The sequence below is a fragment of the Odocoileus virginianus genome, chromosome 2 (genome assembly GCF_023699985.2).
Source record: "Odocoileus virginianus isolate 20LAN1187 ecotype Illinois chromosome 2, Ovbor_1.2, whole genome shotgun sequence".
Lineage (NCBI taxonomy): Eukaryota > Metazoa > Chordata > Mammalia > Artiodactyla > Cervidae > Odocoileus > Odocoileus virginianus.
Window position 1 is genome coordinate 68,672,495 of NC_069675.1, and position 23,317 is coordinate 68,695,811.

General features: G+C 47.9%; 2 protein-coding genes across 3 annotated transcripts in view; one reads left to right on the forward strand and one right to left on the reverse strand.

The window, feature by feature from the left end:
- The window catches only part of IFT172 (intraflagellar transport 172), a 36,325-nt gene extending 14,794 nt beyond the window's left edge, over positions 1-21,531 (forward strand). Inside the window, exons 16-48 of the mRNA XM_020886220.2 lie at positions 456-623; positions 3,553-3,689; positions 3,927-4,034; positions 5,832-5,916; positions 6,219-6,311; positions 6,793-6,870; positions 7,099-7,347; positions 7,528-7,606; positions 7,769-7,889; positions 8,080-8,224; positions 9,575-9,664; positions 10,254-10,351; positions 10,516-10,651; positions 10,738-10,854; positions 11,192-11,334; positions 13,142-13,235; positions 13,397-13,461; positions 13,652-13,832; positions 14,064-14,173; positions 14,364-14,493; positions 17,114-17,212; positions 17,416-17,525; positions 17,651-17,714; positions 17,815-17,901; positions 18,193-18,309; positions 18,864-18,974; positions 19,232-19,351; positions 19,856-19,951; positions 20,175-20,234; positions 20,320-20,418; positions 20,724-20,877; positions 21,080-21,171; positions 21,391-21,531. Coding sequence (XP_020741879.2) covers positions 456-623; positions 3,553-3,689; positions 3,927-4,034; positions 5,832-5,916; positions 6,219-6,311; positions 6,793-6,870; positions 7,099-7,347; positions 7,528-7,606; positions 7,769-7,889; positions 8,080-8,224; positions 9,575-9,664; positions 10,254-10,351; positions 10,516-10,651; positions 10,738-10,854; positions 11,192-11,334; positions 13,142-13,235; positions 13,397-13,461; positions 13,652-13,832; positions 14,064-14,173; positions 14,364-14,493; positions 17,114-17,212; positions 17,416-17,525; positions 17,651-17,714; positions 17,815-17,901; positions 18,193-18,309; positions 18,864-18,974; positions 19,232-19,351; positions 19,856-19,951; positions 20,175-20,234; positions 20,320-20,418; positions 20,724-20,877; positions 21,080-21,171; positions 21,391-21,480 — 3,726 coding nt within the window. The 3' untranslated portion in view covers positions 21,481-21,531. The remainder of the gene's footprint in view (positions 1-455; positions 624-3,552; positions 3,690-3,926; positions 4,035-5,831; positions 5,917-6,218; positions 6,312-6,792; positions 6,871-7,098; positions 7,348-7,527; positions 7,607-7,768; positions 7,890-8,079; positions 8,225-9,574; positions 9,665-10,253; positions 10,352-10,515; positions 10,652-10,737; positions 10,855-11,191; positions 11,335-13,141; positions 13,236-13,396; positions 13,462-13,651; positions 13,833-14,063; positions 14,174-14,363; positions 14,494-17,113; positions 17,213-17,415; positions 17,526-17,650; positions 17,715-17,814; positions 17,902-18,192; positions 18,310-18,863; positions 18,975-19,231; positions 19,352-19,855; positions 19,952-20,174; positions 20,235-20,319; positions 20,419-20,723; positions 20,878-21,079; positions 21,172-21,390) is intronic.
- A 78-nt stretch (positions 21,532-21,609) lies between these two features.
- On the reverse strand, positions 21,610-23,310 carry KRTCAP3 (keratinocyte associated protein 3). 2 transcript variants are annotated; one of them, XM_020886221.2, is made up of 7 exons: positions 23,190-23,310; positions 22,863-23,047; positions 22,697-22,756; positions 22,299-22,505; positions 22,037-22,171; positions 21,821-21,934; positions 21,610-21,701 (listed from the first exon to the last, which is right to left on the reverse strand). In XM_020886221.2, the coding sequence occupies exons 1-6, from the start codon at positions 23,215-23,217 to the stop codon at positions 21,827-21,829; spliced, it is 723 nt and encodes a 240-aa protein (XP_020741880.2). In that variant the 5' UTR covers positions 23,218-23,310; the 3' UTR covers positions 21,610-21,701; positions 21,821-21,826. The 2 variants fall into 2 exon arrangements, with proteins under 2 accessions (XP_020741880.2, XP_020741881.2); XM_020886222.2 differs by having other exon boundaries at positions 21,610-21,704.
- Between the last annotated feature and the right edge of the window lie 7 nt (positions 23,311-23,317).

The following is a 23,317-nucleotide window of genomic DNA, read 5'->3' on the forward strand; positions in this document are numbered from 1 at the left end:
TCCCCCAGCCCTGTATTCATTCTGATCTCTGTGGTATCGCCAGTGAGTTTGACCTCAGGGACTACCTGGTGATTTTTCATTTCATTTTCACTGTGATGTAAAAGCCACATCACATATTTCCGGGCCACCTAATTTGTCTCATGACCTTATTTTTGTAATCCAGACCGATAACTGTGGCCCAGAGTTCTTCTAGGAATGAAAGTCTGACCTGCACCTAACTTAAATTCCTAGGGTGTAGCCCTTTGCTCTTTTGGTCATCTCTTATTTGGCCAGTGTCAGAATATACCAACTGAGCATAAACTTGAAGGGTTTATAGTTGAAGTTCAGTAAGCTTTGAAATTCAGCATGTACCTGACCAGTGGGCTAGCTCACCACATTTCCCCATTAGGAAATGGTCCAGATAGGAAGACACTCACATCTTTTCTTAATTGTGTATCTACTTCTTCTTCCTCCAGTTGCATCTATATGATATTGAAAGCTGCTCTAAGACGATGATCCTCAACTTCTGCTCCTACGTGCAGTGGGTCCCAGGAAGTGATGTGCTGGTGGCTCAGAACCGAAACAACTTGTGTGTGTGGTACAACATTGAGGCACCTGAGAGGGTCACCACGTCCTCTATCAGGGTATGTCAACATCAGGGCACCTCACACATAGTGTCGAGCTGATTAATTAGAACCCAAGGAAAAAAAAAAAAAAAGAACCCAAGGAAACTCTGAAGGCTGCTTGGTTTCTCTGCCTCCCACAGGTGATACTTAGACTGCTTCCCACAGTGGTCTGGGCCCCAGAGCCATCCTCGTTCAGATTCCTGACATTATATTAGACCCTCAGAGTACTGGTCCCTATTATAGTGGGAATTCACCAAGTCGAATTGTGGAGTTCCCTTAGACTGGAAGATCCCCAATTGAGGAGGAGTTCCATATCACACCTCCTTATGTGCTGATTCTCTGTTACAAGCCATTCAGAGTTCTGTTTTTTTCAGACTGCTGATCACACCCTCTGTCCAACCCCATGACAACATCACACACACAGTAATATCCCAAATCTGGGAGGAGCCTATGGAAACAGAAAAGAGGCCCCTGTGCTAGGCTAGGATGACTGCCGTGGGTGTATGTAGAGCACTTGATGCTTTCTTTTTATTCTTTTCTCAATCTCTTTTTTTCCCCTCCTTTTTTGCTTCATTTTAGACTGATTAAGGTTGGATTGGTGGGGTGGGGAGCTTGTCCTTCTCTAAATACCTTTTTTTGGTTTGAAGATTATATGTCCTGTTTCTATAGTAATTACCCTTAAAAGTTCACTATGTACTTAAATTAACAAAGTCTTAAAGTTAAGCAGCATCCACCCACCCTCCACTGCACTGCAGACAAGGACCATGAAAGGCTTTGATTCCCTCCCCTTTGCCATTGTTGTTTAGTGTTGTTGTTATTTTTAGTATTTATTTTACTTACTTATTTGGCTATGCCAGGTCTTAGTTGCAGCATGTGAACTATTAGTTATGGCATGTGGGATCTAGTTCCCTGACCAGGGATCAAACCCAGGCACTCTGCATTGGGAATGTGGAGTCCTAGCCACTGGACCACCAGGGAAGACCCTGTTGTCTAGTATTCTGTTCCTTTCTGTCATCCCCAAAGCTAGACATTGTTATTTTATACAGACAGAATTTGTTTAGCTTTACCATCATAGTGCCAGTTTCCCCATTCACCTTTTCCTTTAGCATTGCTGATCTTCCCTGGGAAGTTATTTTTCTTCCTCTTCTTGAAGAGTAACATTTAGAAGATTCTTTAAAGTCTTTTGATGATAAAATGCTCAGGTTTTGATTATCTGAAACTATTTTTACTTAGAGCTTTGCTATTGAAAGATACTTGGACTCACTACCCAATTCTAGATTGACAGTTAATTTTTCTTAGCCTTTTGCAAATGTTGTCCCATTGATTGACTTCTTTTGTTCTGGCAGGTTTACTAATAGCCCTTTCTGTGTAGGTGGTCTGTCTTTTCTCTTTGGTTGCTTTTAAAATCTTTCTTTTTTAATCTTTTTTTTTTTTTTGATGTGTTGAAATTTCACTACAGTATGTCTAGATATAAATTTCTTTTTATTTATCTTGCTTGGTATATATTGTGCTTCCTGTATTTGTAAGTACAGATATTTCCATTAGTCTTGGAAATTTGTCAACCATAATCTCTTTAAACATTGCTTCTTCTCTCATATTCTCTAGTCTGTCCATCAAAACTCTAATTAGGCATATGTTAGATTTCTTGTCCTGTCTTCTGTGCCTTTCTAACCTCTCTTTCATGCTAAGTTTTTTTTAGCTCCATGCTAAATTCTGGATAATTTCTTTTTTAAAAAAAGTTTTACTTTATATTGGATTATAGCTGATGAACAATGTTGTGATTGTTTCAGGTATAGCAAAGCCATACATACATAAGTATCCATTCTCCCCCAAACTCCCCTCCCATTTTGGATAATTTCTTAAGATACATCTTTCAGTTCATCAATTCACTTTCATCATTGTCTAATCTACTATTTAAACCATCTATTGTATTGTTTTTCCACTTCAAAAATTAAAGGCTTTACTTGGTTCTTTCTCCAACCTGCATGACTATTTTTTGATAGTCTCTTATTCCTGGCTTAATATTTCATCTTTTGGGTCTCTAATGTTTCACACATAGTTATTTTATATTCCATAACTGTCTGTTTTCCTATTATTTTTTATATCCTAGATCCATGGAGGTCTGAAACTGTTGTCTGTAGTTATTGTTTACTCCCTGCTAGTGGTTTGTTTAGTGGTATTTTGGTAGTTTTTAATTATGAGCTCATGTTACGTTGAATATCATCTTTTGGAATTCTGAGGGCCTTAGTTGGATGTGCTTTCCTCCAGGGATGATCTGTATTTGCTTATGCAGGAATCAGGCATGTTAATGATCTATATACTCCTTTGGTTTCCTTTATGGAATAGAGGATCCACGTTTAATGAGAAATCTTCAGATTTGGCCTCCCCATTCTGCTGAAGGACCCAAAGTTTACTCTCCTAATACTGTGTTTACCTTAGGGCAACTGTAGTTTTCCCGTTTGCTCACCTTCCATTTTTTTCCTGCTCTTTTTTTTTTTGTTTTGTTTTGTTTTAACTTACTGACTTTTCTTTCTTTCTTTTTGTGGAGGGGAAGGGTGGGAGAGGGAGCAGGAAGCTTGCCTAGTGATTTCTTCAGTTGAACTCAGCAATACATTAAAAAGGATGTTCCAGGTTCAAGTTGAATTTTAGCTGGAGAACCTTTACAAATACCGAGTCACGGTACTGCTGGCAGCAGAAGTGGATACCACACTTTGTCAACTTATCCCTAGCCACTAGTGCTGTCATAGCTATGGTGTACTTTAACCCAAGGATATCGCCATAGATGGGGAATCTTTATCTGCTTGAGAGAAGTGTCAGAAGAACGGAGAGCACAGTCACGCCCTCGGTGTGAGCAGTAGGCTGGATGGGGGTGGGTCTTTTCTGCAGTTGAGCCTGTGGCAACACTCACCTGGACTTCTGGTGGGGTGGGGGGATTGAATTTTTACAGGGTGATGTTGTAGGTCTCGAGCGAGGTGGGGGAAAGACAGAGGTGATGGTGACCGAAGGCGTGACTACAGTTGCCTACACCCTGGATGAGGGCCTTATTGAGTTTGGAACAGCCATTGATGATGGCAACTACACCCGGTGAGACATGAGGCTGATAACCAGCACGGTGGTGGGAAAGTCTGGGCCTGAGGACCTGCCTGAGGTGGGTAGTAAAACCAGTCAGGTCTGAAAAGGACCTGGTGGTCCTGGGAGAAGATTAGACAAAAAGGGCAAATAATTGCCTCCCCCATCCTATTCCTGCCCCATCACCAATATTCCTTAGTGTCTTCCTCATCTTGGACTCATTCCTTGTGCTTTGCTTCCTTCCCTCTCCAGGGCCACAGCCTTCTTGGAAACTCTGGAAATGACCCCAGAAACAGAAGCAATGTGGAAAACCTTGAGTAAGCTGTCACTGGAAGCAAAGCAGCTTCACATTGCTGAGAGGTGAGCCGGGCTGTGGAACCCAGGTGCCAGGCAGCTCGGAGGGAGAGATGGCCACACAGTGTCCTCCCCGTGGGCTGCTCCTCCCCAGGGTCAGGGCACCTCTTGCCTTCCCACGCCAAGAGAACCCTTCCACAGTGCAGTTATTCCAAACATCCTCCCATCCTAGAGTATGAGAGTATGGCTTTTATTTATTTTTAAAATTTTTATTGGACTATAGTTGCTTTACAATGTTGTGTTAGTTTCTTGCTGTACAGCAAAGTGAATCAGGTATTCATGTACATATACATAAACCCCCTCTTTTTTAGATTTCCTTCCCATTTAGGTCACCACAGAACACTGAGTAGAGTTCGCTGAGCAATACAGTGGGCTCTCATTAGTTATCTGTTTGATTAGATCCATTAGTAGTGTATATATCAATCCCAATCTCCCAATTCATCCCATCCCCACTTCTTCCTTTGGTAACCATAAATTTGTTCTCTACAGCTGAGACTCTGTTTCTGCTTTGCAAATAAGTTCATCTCTATCATTTTCTAGATTCTACATATAAGCGATATTATATATTTGTTTTTCTCTGACTTCCTATAAGAATATGTCTTTTATTGTTTTCACTCCCCCATCTTGTAACTAGGTGCCGCTTCTAAGTGTTTAACGCTCCTACCCTGTAATCTATGTGTTGATGTGTATATTCCAGTAATGGTATAGGAGTGTAATTAACAGGAAAAACATGGGACTCCAGACTCTCCTATTTCAAATCTTGATTCCATTTACCAACTGTGTAACTTTAGAGAGATTAACTTAACCTTCTCAAGCCTTGGCTTCTCCATTTTCTCTATGAAATAAGGATAATAACAGTATTCACCTTACAGGATGGTAAAGAAGAGTGGCAGAGTGGCATTGATAGGGGAGACTTAGTGAAAGGATCTGTGCAAAGAGCACAGATTGGAAGTGCTCATTAAACATCAGCTGCTGTGGCTTTGGCAAGGATTCATCCTTGGTCCCTTTTACCCCGTCCCCCCCAGAGCTAGACTCACTGCAAGTCATAGGGACAGTGATCCAGGGTTTTTATAACATACCCCAAATCTCTTATTTGTTCAACCCTACTGTCTCTACCCTAGAACAGACCACCACCATCTCCTGCATACAGTGGTGCAAAAACCTCTTAATTCTTAATTAGAAACTGCTACTTAGACCCCTACAATCCTTTCAACCATAACAGCTGTGGTAGTTTTTTAAAAACATAAATTAGATTAAATCATTTTCTTGCTTTTGTACTTTGTATAAAACACAAACTCCTAAGACCCCACAAGATTTGGCCCCTCTTCCTTCTCATATCAGGTGCTTGCTCATTAGTCTCCAGCCACACAAGCATCCTTTGTCCCTTTGAGCACACCAAGCTCACTCCTGCCTTGGGCCCTTTATACTAACTTCTCCCTCTGTCTGGAGTAATTTTTCTCCAACTTGCCATGCTCTTTCTTGGATTCAGGTCTCAGCTCAGATGACAGCTCCTGGAACAGGCCTTCTCTGACAACCAATTTAAATAGTCCCCTTAGTTTCATTTTCCATTATTTCAATTAATCTTTGTTTATTTGTTTACTAATTATCTGTTTTCACTAGAAAGTAAGTTCCTTAAGAACCAGGCCCTCATCTTTGTTTTTGTGTCCCAGTGACCCCTTTGTGCCCCCAGTGGCAAGAACAAGTGCCTGGCATATAATAGATGCTCATCATATATCTGCTAAACCAATGAATTAATGATGATTCTATAATAATATTATGATTGTTATTGCTTCCATACTTTAGGTGCTTTTCTGCTTTGGGACATGTTGCAAAAGCTCGGTTCCTCCATGAAACCAATGAGATTGCGGATCAAGTGTCTCGGGAATATGCAAGTATTCTCCTCCTGATTCGTTCACTTTTTTGAGCTGAGATTTCTCTTGGCACTCAGACCCACGACTGTTAGCTTTCCAGCCATGGCTAATTTCCCCTACTCTGCCCTCCCCATTACCACCTTCAAGTCAGGCCATTTTGGAGTTGTTTGCCAAACCTCAAGCCTCTAAGCCCCAAGAAGTTTTTCAGCTTCCTAAGCCTTTAGCCTCCACATCTCTCTGACCTTCCTGTCTCCTCTTACACAGACAGAATTATTCCTGGGCACCAACAGAATAACCAGAACCTTCTTTTTTTCCACAGGGTGGAGAAGGAACAGACTCTTATCAGGTCCGAGCACGACTGGCCATGCTGGAGAAGAACTACAAGCTGGCGGAAATGATCTTCTTAGAACAGGTAATAGGAGCAGAATAGCTGGATGGAAGAGGGAATCAGAGGGGAAAAAAGTGAGGCAAACTCAGAGGAAGAATGAGCGCTGATCAGCTGGGCTATCAGAGGCCTGGAGAGAAACTTTAAAAAGGTTTATACATTGAATTTCACTGCTCCTTAATTTCCTCCTCTGGGTTCTTTCTGACAGTCACTTCTTTACTTCATAGAAAGTCTACCATCTCCCTCTGTTCTCCACAATTCTTGTGCATGGAGGTGGATCCCAATTTTGTGAGGCCCAAAGCTTATTCAGTTTGAGGAACCTTCTTTAAGAAAAGTTGCTTTGGAAGGAGCCTGTGCAAATAAGGTGCCTTGAAGTTTAAGCTTCTTTTAGTTTCATACTAAGGATGAGGCTTTCAACCCACACAGGCTGGCATCTCAGCCAGGCTGAGGAGAGCTTGCTAATTTCTGATCCTCGTGTCTTCCTGGTGTCCCTCCTCCCTCTGCCTAGAATGCCATTGAGGAGGCCATGGATATGTACCAGGAGCTACACCGCTGGGATGAATGTATCGCTGTGGCTGAGGCCAAGGTACCGGTTTTGTCTTCCCCACAGTTGTTCAGAACTAGGGCCCACCAGTATCAGAAGCCCTTCTTGTCAAGGGGCCGCAGGAGCTGGAACAGTGTTGGGGTGGGACCTCATAGTGCAGGGAGTTGGGCCGCTGGTGACTGGGAGGATTTCAGCTGTTACAGTTATGATGGGAAGCAGCAGGGCAGGAAGGAGGGGCATGACTCCTGGTTCTCTTCTGCTGCATGTCAGGGGCACCCCGCCCTAGAGAAGCTGCGCCGGGGTTACTACCAGTGGCTGATGGACACACAGCAAGAGGAGCGGGCAGGCGAACTTCAAGAGAGCCAAGGGGATGGGCTAGCAGCCATCAGCCTCTACCTCAAAGCTGGGCTCCCCGCCAAGGCTGCTCGGCTGGTGCTGAACCGAGAGGAACTGCTGGCCAACACGGAGCTGGTGGAGCACATCACCGCTGCCCTGATCAAGGGCGAGCTGTATGAACGGGTACTCTGGCTCCCAGTTCCCATCCCTTAGCCCCCAGAGCTCAGAGCCCTCTCCTACCCAGCGGTGTCTTGGAATGCACAGCCCTCCCTGACCGCTGGCTGAATCCCCCGCCTTGGGGGGCTGACAGTTGATTTTTGTGTAGTAGGGGTATCTTTGAAGTAACATGGGATGTGTTAACAGGCAGGTGATCTCTTTGAGAAGATACGAAATCCACAGCGGGCCCTGGAGTGCTACTGTAAAGGCAGCGCATTCATGAAAGGTACTGGCCAGTCCACAGTGTTGCAGGCTCCTGCCCCAGCAGTTCCCCGACACCTGGCTTCAGGGATCCCCCATCCCTCCACTCTTCCTTGTACTCCACGCCTCACTTCTCTGCCTCTCTGTGCCCGGAGCCTGCGCTGAGTGCCCTCTCTGTTTCCGGCAGCGGTGGAGCTGGCTCGGGTGGCCTTCCCAGCGGAAGTGGTGAGACTAGAGGAGGCATGGGGGGACCACTTGGTGCAGCAGAAGCAGCTAGATGCGGCCATTAATCACTACATCGAAGCAAGGTGTGGTGGTCCAGGGGTGCAGAGGGCATTTGGACATGAGGTGAGAGGTGATGGGACAGGCAAGGGCACCAAGGCCTTACTAAAACAAGGGAAATCTCCAAATGTGGGTTGGAGTATGCTTGAGGTATCTCTACTTCCATCCATTTTCCTCTTTCCTCATACACATATGCCCCTTTTCCAACTATGCCAGGTGCTCCATTAAAGCAATTGAGGCTGCCCTGGGTGCCCGCCAGTGGAAGAAGGCAATTTATATATTAGATCTGCAGGACCGGAACACTGCGTCCAAATACTATCCTCGTGTGGCCCAACACTATGCATCTCTGCAGGAGTATGAGGTGAGGGACAGCCCCTTTCTGCAGCATGAAGCAGTACAGTACAGGAGGAGGAGGAGAGAGCCCAGAAGAGGGAGTGGGGGCCACCTCGCCAGATCCTTCTTACTGGGGCCCAACAGTGTTACCACCCTAAATGAAACACACCACCATTTCATTCTGACATGACACAGAACCCTCTCCCAGACATATAAAGCAGGTCTCTAGCATGAGAGATGCTTCAAGAGTAACTTCGAACATTAGCAGATGCAAACTATTATATATGGGATGGATAAACAAGGTCCTGTTGTATAGCACAGGGAACTATATTCAATATCCTGTAATAAACCATAATGGAAAAGAATATATATATAATATAAAATAATATATATAATAAAAACATATATATATAAAACTGAAGCAGAAATTAACACAACATTGTAGATTAACTATACCTCAATAAAATTATTTAAAATTAAAAAAAAAATATGGGAGGGGGATCGGGATGGGGACTACGTGTAAATCCATGGCTGATTCATGTCAATGTATGACAAAAACCACTACAATATTATAAAGTAATTAGCCTCCAACTAATAAAAATAAATGAAAAAATAAAATTTAAAAAAAAAGAGTATCACCAACATATTTATAGTATAGAATTGTCATGGACTGCAAAAACATGAAGCCATCTTAAGTTTAGTTCAGCTGCTCAGTCGTGTCCAACTCTCTGCAGCCCCATGGACTGAAGCACGCCAGGCCTCCCTGTCCATCACCAACTCCCAGAGTTTACTCAAACTCCTGTCCATTAAGTCGGTGATGCCATCCAACCGTCTCATCCCCTTCTCTCCTGCCTTCAATCTTTCCCAGCATTAGGGTCTTTTCAAATGAGTCGGTTCTTTGCATCAGGTGGCTAAAGTATTTGAGTTTCAGCTTCAGCATCAGTCATTGAAATGAATATTCATGACTGATTTCCTTTAGGATTGACTGGTTGGATCTCCTTGCAGTCCACGGGACTCTCAAGAGTCTTTTCCAACACCACAGTTCAAAATCATCAGTTCTTTGGTGCTCAGCTTTCTTTGTAGTCCAACTCTCACATCCATATGTGGCTACTGGAAAAACCATAGCTTTGACTAGACAGACCTTTGTTGGCAAAGTAATCTTAAACTCCCACTGTATTGTCCTCATACTGTTTGGGGCTGGTCTTTTATAGAAACAGAAGAAAGCCTGAGACACCTACAGTCACCTTGTCTTCTCTGTGACTGTACGCTACTGGAGTCCCAGGCTCTGCTCCCTCCCAGCTGAGGTTTCTTCTTTCCTCCTCCAGGCTGCTTTCACTCTGTCACTCTGACCTTTTGCCTCTCCCTGTCTCATCCGCAGATTGCAGAAGAGCTTTACACTAAGGGAGACCGGACAAAAGACGCCATAGACATGTACACCCAGGCCGGCCGCTGGGAGCAAGCCCACAAGGTGGGCAACGGGTGACATTCATGAGAAGAGAATGTGTCCTTCGTGCTCATATTGTCCCTTCCCCTAGTTGCCAATCTCCCCACTTCACTGGGCTCCCTGAAAGCTGAGGAAGAGTACCAAAGTACAGTCTGGGTAACTGATGCCTAGCCAAAAGGAAAGGCAAGGATCATGAGAGGCTCTAGTTCCTAAACCTGCAATTCTGAAGAGAGCAGATGGCCTTGGGAGCTGGGAATCTGAAATACCTCTGCTGGAGCTCTAGTCACACTGGTAACTGTTCTCGTTCGTGCTCCCAGAGCCCAGTGGGTGCAGTAGGAGTAAGTTAGTGGGATCGGGTGTCCCCACCCAGCACAGGGCATCTCTGACCCTCCTGCCGAATGTAGTTCTTACTCTGCTCCTTATGGACTTGGGATCCCTGAGCTGAGTAGGAGAGTGGCAATAACCGAACTCCTGTGCTTATTGGGAAAGTTCAGAATTCCTGTGAACACAGGCTTCCTTGAAGAAACCCCACTTCCCTGTCTGCTCTGTGTTGCCCTCCGCTTCCCTTGGGAATTAGTGCCTGAGGCTGCCCTGACCCTGTGTGTCTGCACAGCTGGCCATGAAGTGCATGAGACCAGAAGACGTCTCTGTGCTGTACATCACTCAGGCTCAGGAGATGGAGACGCAGGGCAAGTACCGAGAGGCTGAGAGGTGAGCCATGGCCCCAGGGGAGGTGTAGCGGGAGACGGGGCTTGAGGGCTGGGGTCTGCAGATTTGTGCCCTCTGCCCAGAAGGCAGGGACAGGATCCCTTAGGAACAACTCTCACGGCAGGAATCTGGGTCTAGGAGGCCACAGGTGTTTCTCCTCTCCCCAGGCTATATGTGACTGTGGAAGAGCCTGACCTTGCCATCACCATGTTCAAAAAGCACAAGTTGTATGATGATATGATCCGCTTAGTAGGGAAGCACCACCCAGATCTCCTCAGCGACACACACCTGCATCTGGGCAAGGTGAGCCCTTCTGCTGCTGCCCATCTCTTCCCCCAAAGAGGCTCCATCTGCCCCCTCCCCATCCTGACTTGCCTGTCCCTCCCCAGGAGCTGGAGGCTGAAGGCCGACTCCAGGAGGCTGAGTATCACTACCTTGAGGCCCAGGAGTGGAAGGCGACAGTGAACATGTACCGGTCCAATGGGCTTTGGGAAGAGGCTTACCGGGTAAGGAGGTCTTCCCCTTACTGGGTAAGGATGTACAGGGTCCATCCATCCTGCTTTCCCACGCTCAAGTAACTGTCTAATTTTAAACTGGTCATGGGTGTCTTTGAAAAAAGTCCACACCTACACACAAAATTTCACATAACAATTTTAATGGTTTGTGAACGACCTGAAATCCATCCTTGGACCCTAATCAGGTTAATAGGGCTGAAATTTAGCCCTCTTCCTACTGCTCTGGGGGGTACCTGATCTTTTTCCAAGCTGAGGTCAAGTCAGCGATGACAAGGGAGCAGCCATGTACCCCTGTATTGGAGGGTTGCCAAGGGGCTTTGCTTTTCAGGTGGCCAAGGCTCATGGAGGAGCTAATGCCCACAAACACGTGGCCTATCTGTGGGCCAAGAGCCTAGGAGGAGAGGCTGCTGTTAGATTGCTCAACAAGCTGGGACTCCTGGAAGCTGCTATTGACCATGCTGCTGACAACTGGTGAGGCCCCAAGCCTTCTCTCTGGGGGCCCCATTCCAGACAGCCTCTATATAGAGAAAGAAAATTGATGTATAACTGAAAAGCATTTCTAGAGACTGAAGCAAGAGTGAAGAAATGTGGTAAGGAGAGATCCTTGGAAGAGCTTGATAGAAAGGCAAGAATGAATTAGTAATTCTGCCCCTGTTCCCCCGGGGGCTCAGAAGGGTGTTTAATCTTTGGCTGTTCTAAGGAGAAAGGAGGAAAGAGAACAATTTTTAAAGCTAAAATGCTCTAAGCCAGTAATTTACTGCTGAGTAATGTGTGATGTGAGTAAAGTGTGGGTCTCTCCAGTGGCTCAGATGGTAAAGAATCTACCTGCAATGCCGGAGACTTGGTTTTGATCCCTGAGTTGGGAAGATTCCCCTGGAGAAGAAAATGGCAACCTACTCCAGTATTCTTGCCTGCAGAATCCCATGGACAGAGAAGAGCCCACTAAAGGTGGGCTTTAGTCTATAGGGTCAGAAAGAGTTGGACATGACTGAGCAACTAATCACATACACACACAGTGGAAATGTGATTCCATTAAATGCAAAATGAGCTTTTTTAAAAAATTAAGTTAAATTATTAATTTTCTGCAGTGTAGTTGATTTATAGTATTAGTTTCAGGTGTCCAACATGGTGATTCAATATTTTTTATAGATTACACTCCATTTAAGGTTATTATAAAACATTGGCTGTATTCCCTGTGCTGTGTAATGTATCCTTGTAGTTTATTTATACTGAGTAGTTTATACCTTTTAATCTCCTATCCCTGTCTTGCCCTTCCCCCTTTTCCTCTCCCCACTGGTAACTAAACTACTGGTTTGTTCTCTATATCTGTGAGTCTGTTTCTGTTTTGTTATATTCATGTTTGTTTCATTTTTTAGATTTCATATATAAGTAATAACCCATAGTATTTATCTTTGTCTGACTTATTTTACTAAGCATAATACCCTTCTGGTCCATCCATGTTGTTGGAAATGGCAAAATTTCATTTTTTATGACTGAGTAATATTTGTGTGTGTGTGACATCTTCTTTATTAATTTATCTGTTGATGGACACTTGGTGGCTTCCATATCTTGGCTATTGTAAATAATGCTACTATGAACATTGGGGTTCCTGTATCTTCAGTGTTTTTGTTTTCTTCAGTTATATACCCAGGAGTATAATTGTTGGATCTTATGGTAGTTCTGTTTTTCAGTTTTTTGAGGAACCTCCAAACTGTTTTCCATAGTGGCTACACCAAATTACATTCCCACCAACACTGCATAAGGGTTCCCTTCTCTCCACATCCTCACCAGCAATTTTGTTCTTTGTAGATCTTTTTTGATGATAGCCATTCTGACAGATGTGAGTTGTTATCTCATTGTGGTTTTGACTTGCACTTCTCTGATGATTATTGCTGTTAAGCATCTCCATGTTTTCATGTTAGCCATCTGTATACCCTCTTTTGGAAAACATCTACTCAAGACTTCTGCTCAAAAGTGAGGTTTTCTTAAGCAAATGTTAAGAACACCAGTAGGAATCCTACAATGAGTCAAATTGCTATGGGTGATTTTACTTGTTTCGGGAAGATTATTTTCCTGCTAGTGCAGCTGTGGCTCTGGGAGGTGGTGGAAGCACCAGGGGTCCTTCCTGCCTGTTGGTATAGTGCTGTGCTTCTCTTATCATTTCTTTGATTTTTAAAAATCTGTCCCTTTTCTTCCCCTCAATCCTTGCCCTCTGTTTCTCTTCTCTTATAAAAGGAAGTGTAGTGTAGACAAACCTTGTTTGCACCTCCCATTTCAGCTCCTTTGAATTTGCTTTTGAACTCTCTCGGCTGGCCCTCAAGCACAAAACCCCTGAGATCCATCTCCGATATGCTATGTACCTGGAGGATGAGGTATGGCTATGGTTCTTCCCCATTGCTTTTGACTCTGACCACAGAGCCCTCCTTCCCATGCCCTGGTCCACTGCTGCCAGGCATCCAGACCTTCTGTCTCACAGCTGCCTGGGGTGCCAGTCTCCTTCTCGTCGTGTATGGCTGTTTCCCTCTCCCTCTAGGGAAAATTTGAAGAGGCTGAAGCTGAATTTATCAAGGCCGGTAAACCGAAGGAAGCAGTCCTCATGTGAGTTACCCCATAAATTCCCTAATCCTGTCCTCCCAGACAGCCCCAGGACCACTCATTGTCATTTTCACCTTCATCTAAACCTAGTACCAATAACTCTTATCCCACCTCAGTGACACGGTGGTTTGCCTCTCATCACTGAGGCCTCAGTCCTATACTCAGTCTCCTCTCTGTCCTCATCTGGGAACAGGTTTGTCCATAACCAGGACTGGGAGGCAGCTCAGCGTGTGGCCGAGGCCCATGACCCTGACAGTGTCGCCGAGGTGCTCGTGGGGCAGGCTCGGGGGGCCTTGGAGGAGAAGGACTTCCAGAAAGCAGAAGGGCTGCTGCTTCGGGCCCAAAGACCAGGCCTGGCCCTCAATTACTATAAGGTGGGGCAGCAGATTCAGGGGAAGAATCCCATGAGGGAGGGTGAGAGGTAGGAGAGCCCATAGAGCACTATACTGAACCCTGGTTTTGAGAAGGTTAACCCTGGGGGAGGGGGAGGAGCAGAGAGAAGGAGGAAAAGAGGTCCAAGGACCCAGGGACCAGTGGGCTATAGTGGTGGGCCTATGTGCAGTGGGAAGCTGTCATGCCATCCTGATACCTGGAAATCTGAGCAGGAGGCCGGACTATGGAGCGATGCCCTGCGGATTTGCAAGGACTACGTGCCGGGCCAGCTGGAGGCGCTGCAGGAAGAGTATGAACGGGAAGCTACCAAGAAGGGGGCCAGGTATGAAGCCAGGGCTCCAGGAAAGAAGGGGGCCAGGTATGAAGCCAGGGGACCAGGAAAGAAAGGAGCCAGATATGAAGCCAGAGTACCAGGCAATGTTGGCAAGACTGGGGGTGGATCATAACGTGCACACAGGCTCAGCCACACTGCCCCTCCCCTGTCCTGGTCACAAGGGCTCTCGTCCACACAGGGGCATGGAGGGTCTGGTGGAACAGGCTCGACAGTGGGAACAGGCTGGAGAGTACAGCCGTGCAGTCGACTGCTACCTCAAAGTGCGGGACGCAGGAAGCAGCAGCCTGGTGGAGAAGTGCTGGCTGAAGGTGAGGTGCCACAGCTGCCGGACTCTGCTCCCCGCCTCCATTCACATCCAGCATTCCTTCTCAGACATTCAGCTTTGTCCTCCCATGTCTTTGTTTTCAGTCAGGTAGCAGGTGTCTACTGAGTGCCTGATGGATGCTAGACCAGAATCTATGAAGGCTATAAAAAGGGACATAAGACAGAACCCGGAGAGACAGAAATTGGGGGAAGGTAGACTAACACGTGGCTCAGTTGGTTAATATTGCAGCTTAGTGAAGTCAAGTCAAGTTCAAGTAGAGTTCAGAGAAGGGTGAGATCTCTGTGGCCTGGAGGGGTCAGGGAGGCCTTGTGAGGGAAGAATAGGCCTAGGGCCAGAGTTGGAAGGGCAAATCCAGATCCTGAAACTGAGCCAGATGGAGGTCATGAAAAAGCAGAGGTCCCTCCTCCATTTAGCAGCTCCTGAAAAAAGCCTCTGGCAGATTAAGCCAAGCTAGTATGTTTCATCAATTCTAAGATGGATTCTTAGGGTCTTTGTGATGGGGATACATGTATATTTTAGTCATGTGCCTCAGATGCAGGGAAATAGGGTATTAGAAGTTATGAAGGGGTGAGACTGATCAGCCCCTGAATAAAATGTTGTTGTTCAGATGCCCCTGCAGAATTTCCCAAAGGTTTGTGAGGCCTTGTCATTGAATAGCCCCTTGAAGTTGGAGGGGAAGGAAATAGAAAGGACTGAGGTTGGTTATGAGAGTTTAGCAAGTTTTATCAGGTATTAAGCATCTGCAAGCTGGCATCAAGATTGCTGGGAGAAATAGCAATAACCTCAGATATACAGATGACACCACCCTTATGGCAGAAAGTGAAGAAGAACTAAAGAGCCTCTTGATGAAAGTAAAGAAGAGAGTGAAAAAGCTGGCTAAAACTCAACATTCAGAAAACTAAGATCATGGCATCCAGTCCCATCACTTCATAGCAAATAGATGGGGAAACAATGGAAACAGTGACAGACTTTATTTTTAGGGGCTCCAAAATCACTGCAGATGGATGGTGACTGCAGCCATGAAATTAAAAGATGCTTGCTCCTTGGAAGAAAAGCTATGACCAACCTAGACAGCATATTAAAAAGCAGAGACATTACTTTGCCAACAAAGGTCCATCTAGTCAAAGCTATGGTTTTTCCAATAGTCATATATGGATGTGAGAGTTGGACTATAAAGAAAGCTTTTGAACTTTCTTTGATGCTTTTGAACTGTGGTGTTGGAGAAAACTCTTGAGAGTCCCTTGGACTGCAAGGAGATCCAGCCAGTCAATCCTAAAGGAAATCAGTGGTGAATATTCACTGGAAGGACTGATGCTGAAGCTGAAACTCCAGTACTTTGGCCACCAGATGTGAAGAACTGACTCATTTGAAAAGATCCTGATGCTGGGAAAGATTGAAGGTGGGAGGAGGAGGGGATGACAGAGGATGAGATGGTTGGATGGCATCACACGATGCACATGAGTTTGAGCAAGCTCTGGGAGTTGGTGAAGGACAGGGAAGCCTGGTGTGCTGCAGTCCATGGGGTCGCAAATAGTCGGACTTGCCTGAGCAACTGAACTGAACTGAAGCATCTGCTGTACCTTACTCTAGGGCATTGTTTACCCAGGTCTGTGCATGACTATACCTTCTTTAGGTTAGTCAGAGAGTGGGCTTTCTGGATGGGAGCACTTTAAGCCTTGAAGGGTTTGGCAGGTAAAGAAGAAAGGCAAGAACAGGTGGGGAAAGACCAGGAGGATTCACATAGACTATAGCTGAAGTGGACTCTGTGGAAGTTAAAATCTGGTGAGGATGTCAGCATCATAGCAGAAACAGAGTGAGCTCGTGGAACACTTGGATTTGTAGAAAATACTGAGTTTTAGGGTTGAAAGGGGTCTGCAAAATCATCTAGACCAACACTATCCAGTAGATATACAATGCAGGTCACAAAGGTCTAAGTCATATATGTAATTTTAAAATTTTCTAGTAGCCACACTCAAATAAGTGTAAAGAAAAAGGTGAAAATAATTATATTCTGCTTAACCTATTATACCAAAACTATTATCAATATTTCAAGGCAAAATCAATGTAAAAATCTTCGAGATTGTCTACATTCCTTTTTTCATACTAAGTCTTTGAAATATATAAGGTTAGAGCACATCTCAGGACTAGCCACATGTGACTCTGGCTGCTGTTCTGGACAGTATGAATCTAGACCAACCATCACTCTGATGGGTGAAGAAACTGAAACTCAGAAATGCCCAACACAAATAGTTGCAGAATGTCCTGGGCTTCTGCTTTAGGGGTTTTTTCTCTGCACCATGCTACCAGGGTTCTGTTTGTGACAAAGACCTTGAGAAACCAGTTTGTCAAAGGTGACAGAACCAAATGCAGTGCTCTCAGGCAGCAGTGAGTGTCTGAAAGAGGAAGAGCTGAGAGGAACAGTTAGGTCCTCTGATGGTCATGTAAAAGCTCTGATGGACCATGAGGCAGGATTTGCCCCACAGGGTGGAAGGTGAGGGAGAAGGCAAGAAAGTTGGCATCTGGAGGTAAAAATAGAGCAGGTCAAGGACCCCTGGGCAGTATTTGTCTCTCTGCCCACTTCTATCTTCTGTTCAACCACTCAGGCAGCTGAACTCTCCATCAAGTTTCTACCTCCCCCACGCAGTCTGGAAGTAGTTCGGGCTGTGGGACCCCAGCTGATTGGAATTGGAAAGCACAGTGCAGTAAGTAGGGTGCTGAGACTGAGCAGAAATAGATTCCACAGAGGTGGGTAGAAGCCGTGTGAAGTCGGAGGTGTGGGGGGGGGGGCTCTCCTGGCAGGCTTGGCATGCATTTGTTTCCCCAGAGTTCCCAGAGAGTTCCCAGGAGGGAGAAGGGGGAAGAAGGGGAGAGAGACATCTCCAATCTCAGATTTTCCCCTGTGCAGGCTGCAGAGGTCTATCTGAACCTGGACCTTGTCAAGGAAGCGATCGATGCTTTCATTGAGGGTGAGGAATGGAACAAGGCCAAGCGTGTCGCTAAGGAGCTAGATCCCCGGTAAGCTCATGACCCCTTCTCACTAGAAATTCTTTTACTTCCTTTTGTAAAGGCTGGGAGGAAGTTCTCATGGGAAGGGTGTGCTTTGGGGCTTTAATGTGCGAGCTTTCTGTGTGCCTTCACAGGTATGAAGACTATGTGGACCAGTGTTATAAAGAGTTCCTCAAGAGCCAGGGCAAAGTGGACTCGGTGAGACTGGCATAGGCAGCAGGAGGCGAGCACAGGGAGGCTCAGAGACTCTTTCCCTCTTCTTCCCTTGTGTAACTCTGTCTTTTTAACTGGACCATAGCTAGTGGGTGTGGACGTGGTGGCTGCTTTGGACCTCTATGTGGAGCAGGGCCAGTGGGACAAGTGCATTGAAACAGCCACCAAGCAGGTACTGGTCCCTTCCTCCCACGCCAGCCCCTCTGGGTATTTCCTCTGACTCCCCACCTGTCCCGGAGAGTGTCTCTCTCTCTCCCTCCAAAGCCCAAACCCCAAAGATCCCTAATCAGCATCTGAGAGCTCAGTCTTCACGCTCTGACATCGGGTCTGAGGGCCCTAGCTGGGCCTGGCATGCACATGCCCTTCGCTTCCTAAACAAATCCGTGGCCTCAAGTCATGACCCCACCCTCACAGCCTGGTTTGACCCCAACCTCCCCCTGCTTTTCCTACACCCCTCAAACAGAACTACAAGATTCTGCACAAATACGTGGCATTATATGCAACTCACCTGATCCGGGAGGGTGGCTATGCCCAGGCACTGGCCCTGTACGTGCAGCATGGAGCCCCTGCTAACCCACAGGTACCAGCCTGCTCCTCAGGGTGAATGTTTCCCCAAAGAAATTCTTACCTTCTCCTCGACAACTGCTCACCCCACTCAGGATCTGTCTTCTCAAAGGATTCCTTAGTTAGAAAGCATTGTGCCCAGAGACTCTGCCTAGGCTCTTCTGAATTGTACAGCCTCTCTGGAGGATTTACCCTCTGAAGGCTAACACAAGGAACAGTCTTTCAGAGAAGAGCCCTGCACACCTCGAGGGCCTGACTAACTTCCTCCAGAGTGTGAACAGTCCTCTCCTGTCTGAGCATCACAGCTCTCCGGGTGTTATGCCGTTAACACTGTGACTGTGCATTCACAGTCACACATCTTCCCACACCCACAGAGCACCAGTTAGGAAGAAATGGGTGTTTTCTTACCCTCCTTTCTCTTCCCTGAAAAACAGCACTTTCTCCAGCAGTGTCCCATAGCTCCTCCACATGCCATTTCTAGCCCAGTTTTCCTCTTTGGCCCCACTTCCCCTGACTTTCTCTTGTAGTTGTATTCCTCTCGCTCAGCTCCCCTTCCCCCTCCACCTCCAGAACTTCAACATCTACAAAAGGATCTTCACTGACATGGTGAGCTCTCCTGGGACCAACAGTGCTGAGGCCTATCACAACTGGGCTGACCTCCGGGACGTCCTCTTCAACCTGGTGAGGAAGCTGGGTGGATAGCAGAGCGGGAAGGCTGCTCGGTCTGCCTGGCCCTGCCCTCATCTCTCCTTTCACACCCAGAATCCTTCACCCTCGAGCTCTGCCTTCCTCTGGGCAACTGTCCATTGATCACTCTGGTACTCCTCTGACCCATCCTCGGGCTCTACCTTCCTCTGTCCAGATGGCTGACTATTGACCACTCTGTCCCTGGCACTCCTCTGATACCCGACCCAGGCTGTGTACTCTTCCCACTCTAGTGTGAAAACCTGGTGAAGTCCAGTGAGGCCAACTCTCCAGCCCATGAGGAGTTTGAGACCATGCTGTTGATTGCTCATTACTACGCCACCCGCTCTGCAGCCCAGAGTGTCAAAGAGCTGGTGAGATGGAGCAGGGAGGGGCACTCAGCTTCAAATGGGTGAAGCTGAATGAATGCAAGTTCAGGATAGTCTCAAGCTTGGCCCACTTCTCTCCTAGTCTCTCTTCTATTTAAAGAAATCTTTAGCCCTTGCTGAGATGGTTTCCTTTCTGTATCCCTTTGACCGTCTTAGGGCTCTGTGCCCACACAGCTCCAGCCTCGTTATGCTCAAACATTCCAATTCCATGATTTCTGCGTTGACCTCTTATAATAGATACATACTTTTAGCTTATTCATGATACTATATTGAGTTACTGTAGTTGGATGATGGAATTCTAGAGGTGGGAGGAAATAACCCAGGCCCAGTTCTCTTGTGCAGATGAAAAAAACTCAGAGCATGACCCAGAGCAATTTAATATTGATCGTTGATCTTCTGGTTCCATGGCTGCTTTAGTTATAAGATCATTGGTCTGGTAGCTCAGTCACTACAGTGCCAGAATCATAATGCTTTGACTTTAATTCACAGGAAACTGTAGCTGCCAGGCTTTCTGTTTCACTCTTGCGTCACACCCAACTACTACCTGCAGATAAGGCCTTCTATGAAGCAGGCATTGCTGCCAAGGTGAGCAATGGGGCCAACCAAGGGTGGGGCTGAGGACAGAAGGAAGTAAAAGTTGGAAGGTAGACTGTCCCAGCTGCTCAAGTTAGAGCAGAGCTGAGTGTGGGCCTGATGTCATGGAGGATACCATTTTCCTCCATCTTCCTGGATTCTGCCCCCTGCATCCTAGAAAAACAACAGCCAAGGCCAGCTGCTCACTCCTACTGGCAACATTTCTCTGTTGCAGGCAGTTGGCTGGGAGAACATGGCCTTCATCTTCCTCAACCGCTTTTTGGATCTGACTGATGTGAGTAGGGCAGTTGTGCCCAGAAGTTGCAAGGTTTGGCCTGTCACAAGCTGTGCCCATCTCATGGCTGCCTGCTCTGCCATAGGCAATTGAAGAAGGGACCCTGGACGCCCTTGACCACTCTGACTTTCAGGACACAGACATTCCCTTTGAGGTGCCACTCCCAGCCAAGCAGCACGTCCCGGTAAGGGCACAGAAACAGGAGGCCTCACGAGCAGGAGTCCTCACTGGAAGGGAGGACACTCTTAAGGATGGTCCTCCCAACACTCTAATGGCATCAGTCAGCAATGTCTTTGGAAGGGCCCCAGCCCTCACTATTCCTTCAGTGAAAGTAGCACCAGAGGAAAAAGCTAAGGCTGCGACTGGCTGCCAGCGCAAGGAGTTTCATTTGTGGGTGAAAGATGGTACATGGGATGACAGCTTAGCAAACCCCCTCCTAACCACCCTCCACTTCCCCTGCCCTGCATGAAGCTGCTCTGTCCTTCCCAGGAGGCTCAGCGAGAAGAGGTTCGAGACTGGGTGCTCACGGTCTCAATGGACCAGCGGCTGGAGCAGGTTCTACCTCGGGATGAGCGTGGGGCCTACGAGGCTTCCCTGGTGGCAGCCAGTACTGGGGTTCGGGCCCTGCCCTGCCTCATTACAGGTACAGAATGCTAGAGTACCATATTCTGTGCTGGGTGGAAAGGAGAGGGAAACAGCAGGATCAAGAGGCTGTTTTACTGTGATCAGTAAAGGATGCAGAAGACAAAAACATCCTACTTTCTATCCCTCACTTTGCTCTTTGTTATTCCCTCTCAATCCCTCTCATACTCTAATTCATCTTTTTCTCTCCCTTCAACCCCCAGGATACCCCATTCTGAGGAACAAAATTGAATTTAAGCGGCCAGGGAAGGCAGCTAACAAGAAGAACTGGAACAAGTTCCTTATGGCTATCAAGGTTAGAGAGGAAGGCTTGAAGGAAGAGGGCAGGGAGAACAACATTGAAGACCACACACCCCAACCACTGGGGTGGTGTTGGGAGGGGGGTGGACTGTCAAGAAGGCAGGTGCAGGCCCCACAGCCTGCTCCCCACACTGAGATGGAGCTGGTTTTCCTTATATCGGGAATGTTCTTCCCAGTACTGCTGAGTCCCTCTTGTGCTCTTGTTTGCTCACAGACCTCCCACAGCCCTCTGTGCCAAGACGTGCTGAAGTTCATCAGTCAGTGGTGTGGGGGGCTGCCCAGCACCAGCTTCTCTTTCCAGTAACTAGGAGAGTCAGTAGGTTCCATCCTTCATTAAAGTCTTGTAAGTAACCGAGACCACTGTATTCTTTGAACAAGGTCACCCCCAACACTAGCCCAGCACCCCTTTCCCCCAAAAGGAAACATAATCAAGTTGAAGAGACATCCTTTTATTACAGTTGTTACTATATAAACATCCTAGGGGTCAGTGGAAAACCCTTGTGGACAGAGCCTTCGGACCTGCACCTGCTTGACAGAAGGGAGAGCCTGGTCAGAGGGCCAGCAGCATAGCAAAGGACTCAACCCAAAAGGGCGTGCTCCCTACCGCTGCCCTTTCCCAGGCCACAGTCCTCCTGGCCCATTACCTGGCCCTAAACCCAACTTTTCTGTGAGGTCCGGATTTCTTGCGTTTGGTCCAGTAGCTGCACATTTTCCTGCCATTTACGTTTAGGAAATTCAAGCTCTGTCAGCTCCTCCAGCTACAGAAGAGGGCAGGGTTAGTGCTTCAGCCCTCAGCTGTATCATCCAGTCTCTTTCACACAATCTGTGTTGAATGAACCCTTGCTGTTCATCTTCCTTACCTGCTCCTGCAGCCCATCCTTCCTACAGGGCCCTACCCCACGCAGGGTGAGCGCAGCCACACAGCAGTAAGCAGAGAGAGCAGCCTCGGCTGCAGACATGAACACAGAAGGGATCCAGAGAGCCAAGGCTGTGTCCTAAAAGGTGAAGGAAGGGCGGGAGACAAGAAGAGGAAGCCGGGCAGGGGTGGCAAATGCGGACTATTAAAGGGCAGGACCCAGGCTCTGTGGACTGCAAAAAGGCTGGGGAGAAAACTGGACTCACATAGATTTTTGTGGGGTCAAAGGGGCAGTCAGCATGTCCAGACCCCTGGTCCAGCGGTACCAAAGGATCCAGCAGTCCTGGGTGGCAGTCGGCAATAAGACGGCGGCCGCCATTGGCCACAGTGAGGGACACAGCGAGGAGGAGGCCCAGGGAGCAGGCAGCAGACAACAGAAGGTTCACCAACGCTAAGGCCAGCAGGGCCCAGTGCTGGCAGGGGCAGGAGGTCAGGGTGAGCAGCCTGGGGGGCGGCTGCCTCGCCCACTGACCAGACACCTCGGTTACTCTTATTTGGGGCTCCCTCTCCCACTAAAGACGAAGCTGAATCAGCCCCCCCACCCCCCCACCCCTCCCCGCTTCCCTGCCACCAGGCCTCCTCCTCAAAGCTCCAGAAATCTCACCAATCGTGGGCGAAAGAGATTCCTGGACGCCAAAAGGGCCACAAGTCCCAAAGAAACGCTCTGGAAGAAACGAAACCTGAGGCCCGCGCCGCTAGGCGGCCCCCACCGCCCGCGGCCCAGCCCGGGCCCGGCCCCGGCTCGCCCCGCCCTGCCCTGCCGCGCTCACCAGCAGCCCTGAGCCCACGGAGATGACATTGGCGGTGGTGTACTCCGGGGTGACGGCGCCGCGGGGGTTGGCCACGTGCCGCAGGACGGTGCCGTGCAGCACGGCCCCCAGCAGCAGGTTCACGTGGCCCACCAGGATCAGCGCCAGGCCCACCCGCATGAGCCGCCGGGGGCCCCGGGCAGCGTCTGCAAGGCACGGGCGAGGGGCAGGCTGAGCCGGCTGAGGAGCCGGAGGCCCCGCAAGGGGCGCCGCAGGTCGGCTACAGGCCCGAAGGCGGGTCCAGGATGGGCCCTCGGGGATAAACAAGACCGGGGGGCCGGAAATTACCGAAAGCGCAGAGGCGGCGGCACTTCATCCGGTCCGTTGGCGCTCGCCGCGGGGCAGCTCTTACCTGCCGGCCCCGGCTCCGCCCCCGCGCCCCGGCTGGCTCCGCCCGTCTGGCACACCTGCGGTCC

What these genes read in the sequence shown, in the direction of transcription:
- KRTCAP3 (XM_020886221.2), bottom strand. Translation starts at nt 23,217, where the DNA reads ATGAAGTGCCGCCGCCTCTGCGCTTTCG. An exon ending in CCGCCGCCTCTGCGCTTTCG is followed by an intron (nt 23,048 to 23,189) that starts GTAATTTCCGGC and finishes CGTGCCTTGCAG; the next exon opens with ACGCTGCCCGGGGCCCCCGG. An exon ending in ATCTCTTTCGCCCACGATTG is followed by an intron (nt 22,506 to 22,696) that starts GTGAGATTTCTG and finishes TGCCCCTGCCAG; the next exon opens with CACTGGGCCCTGCTGGCCTT.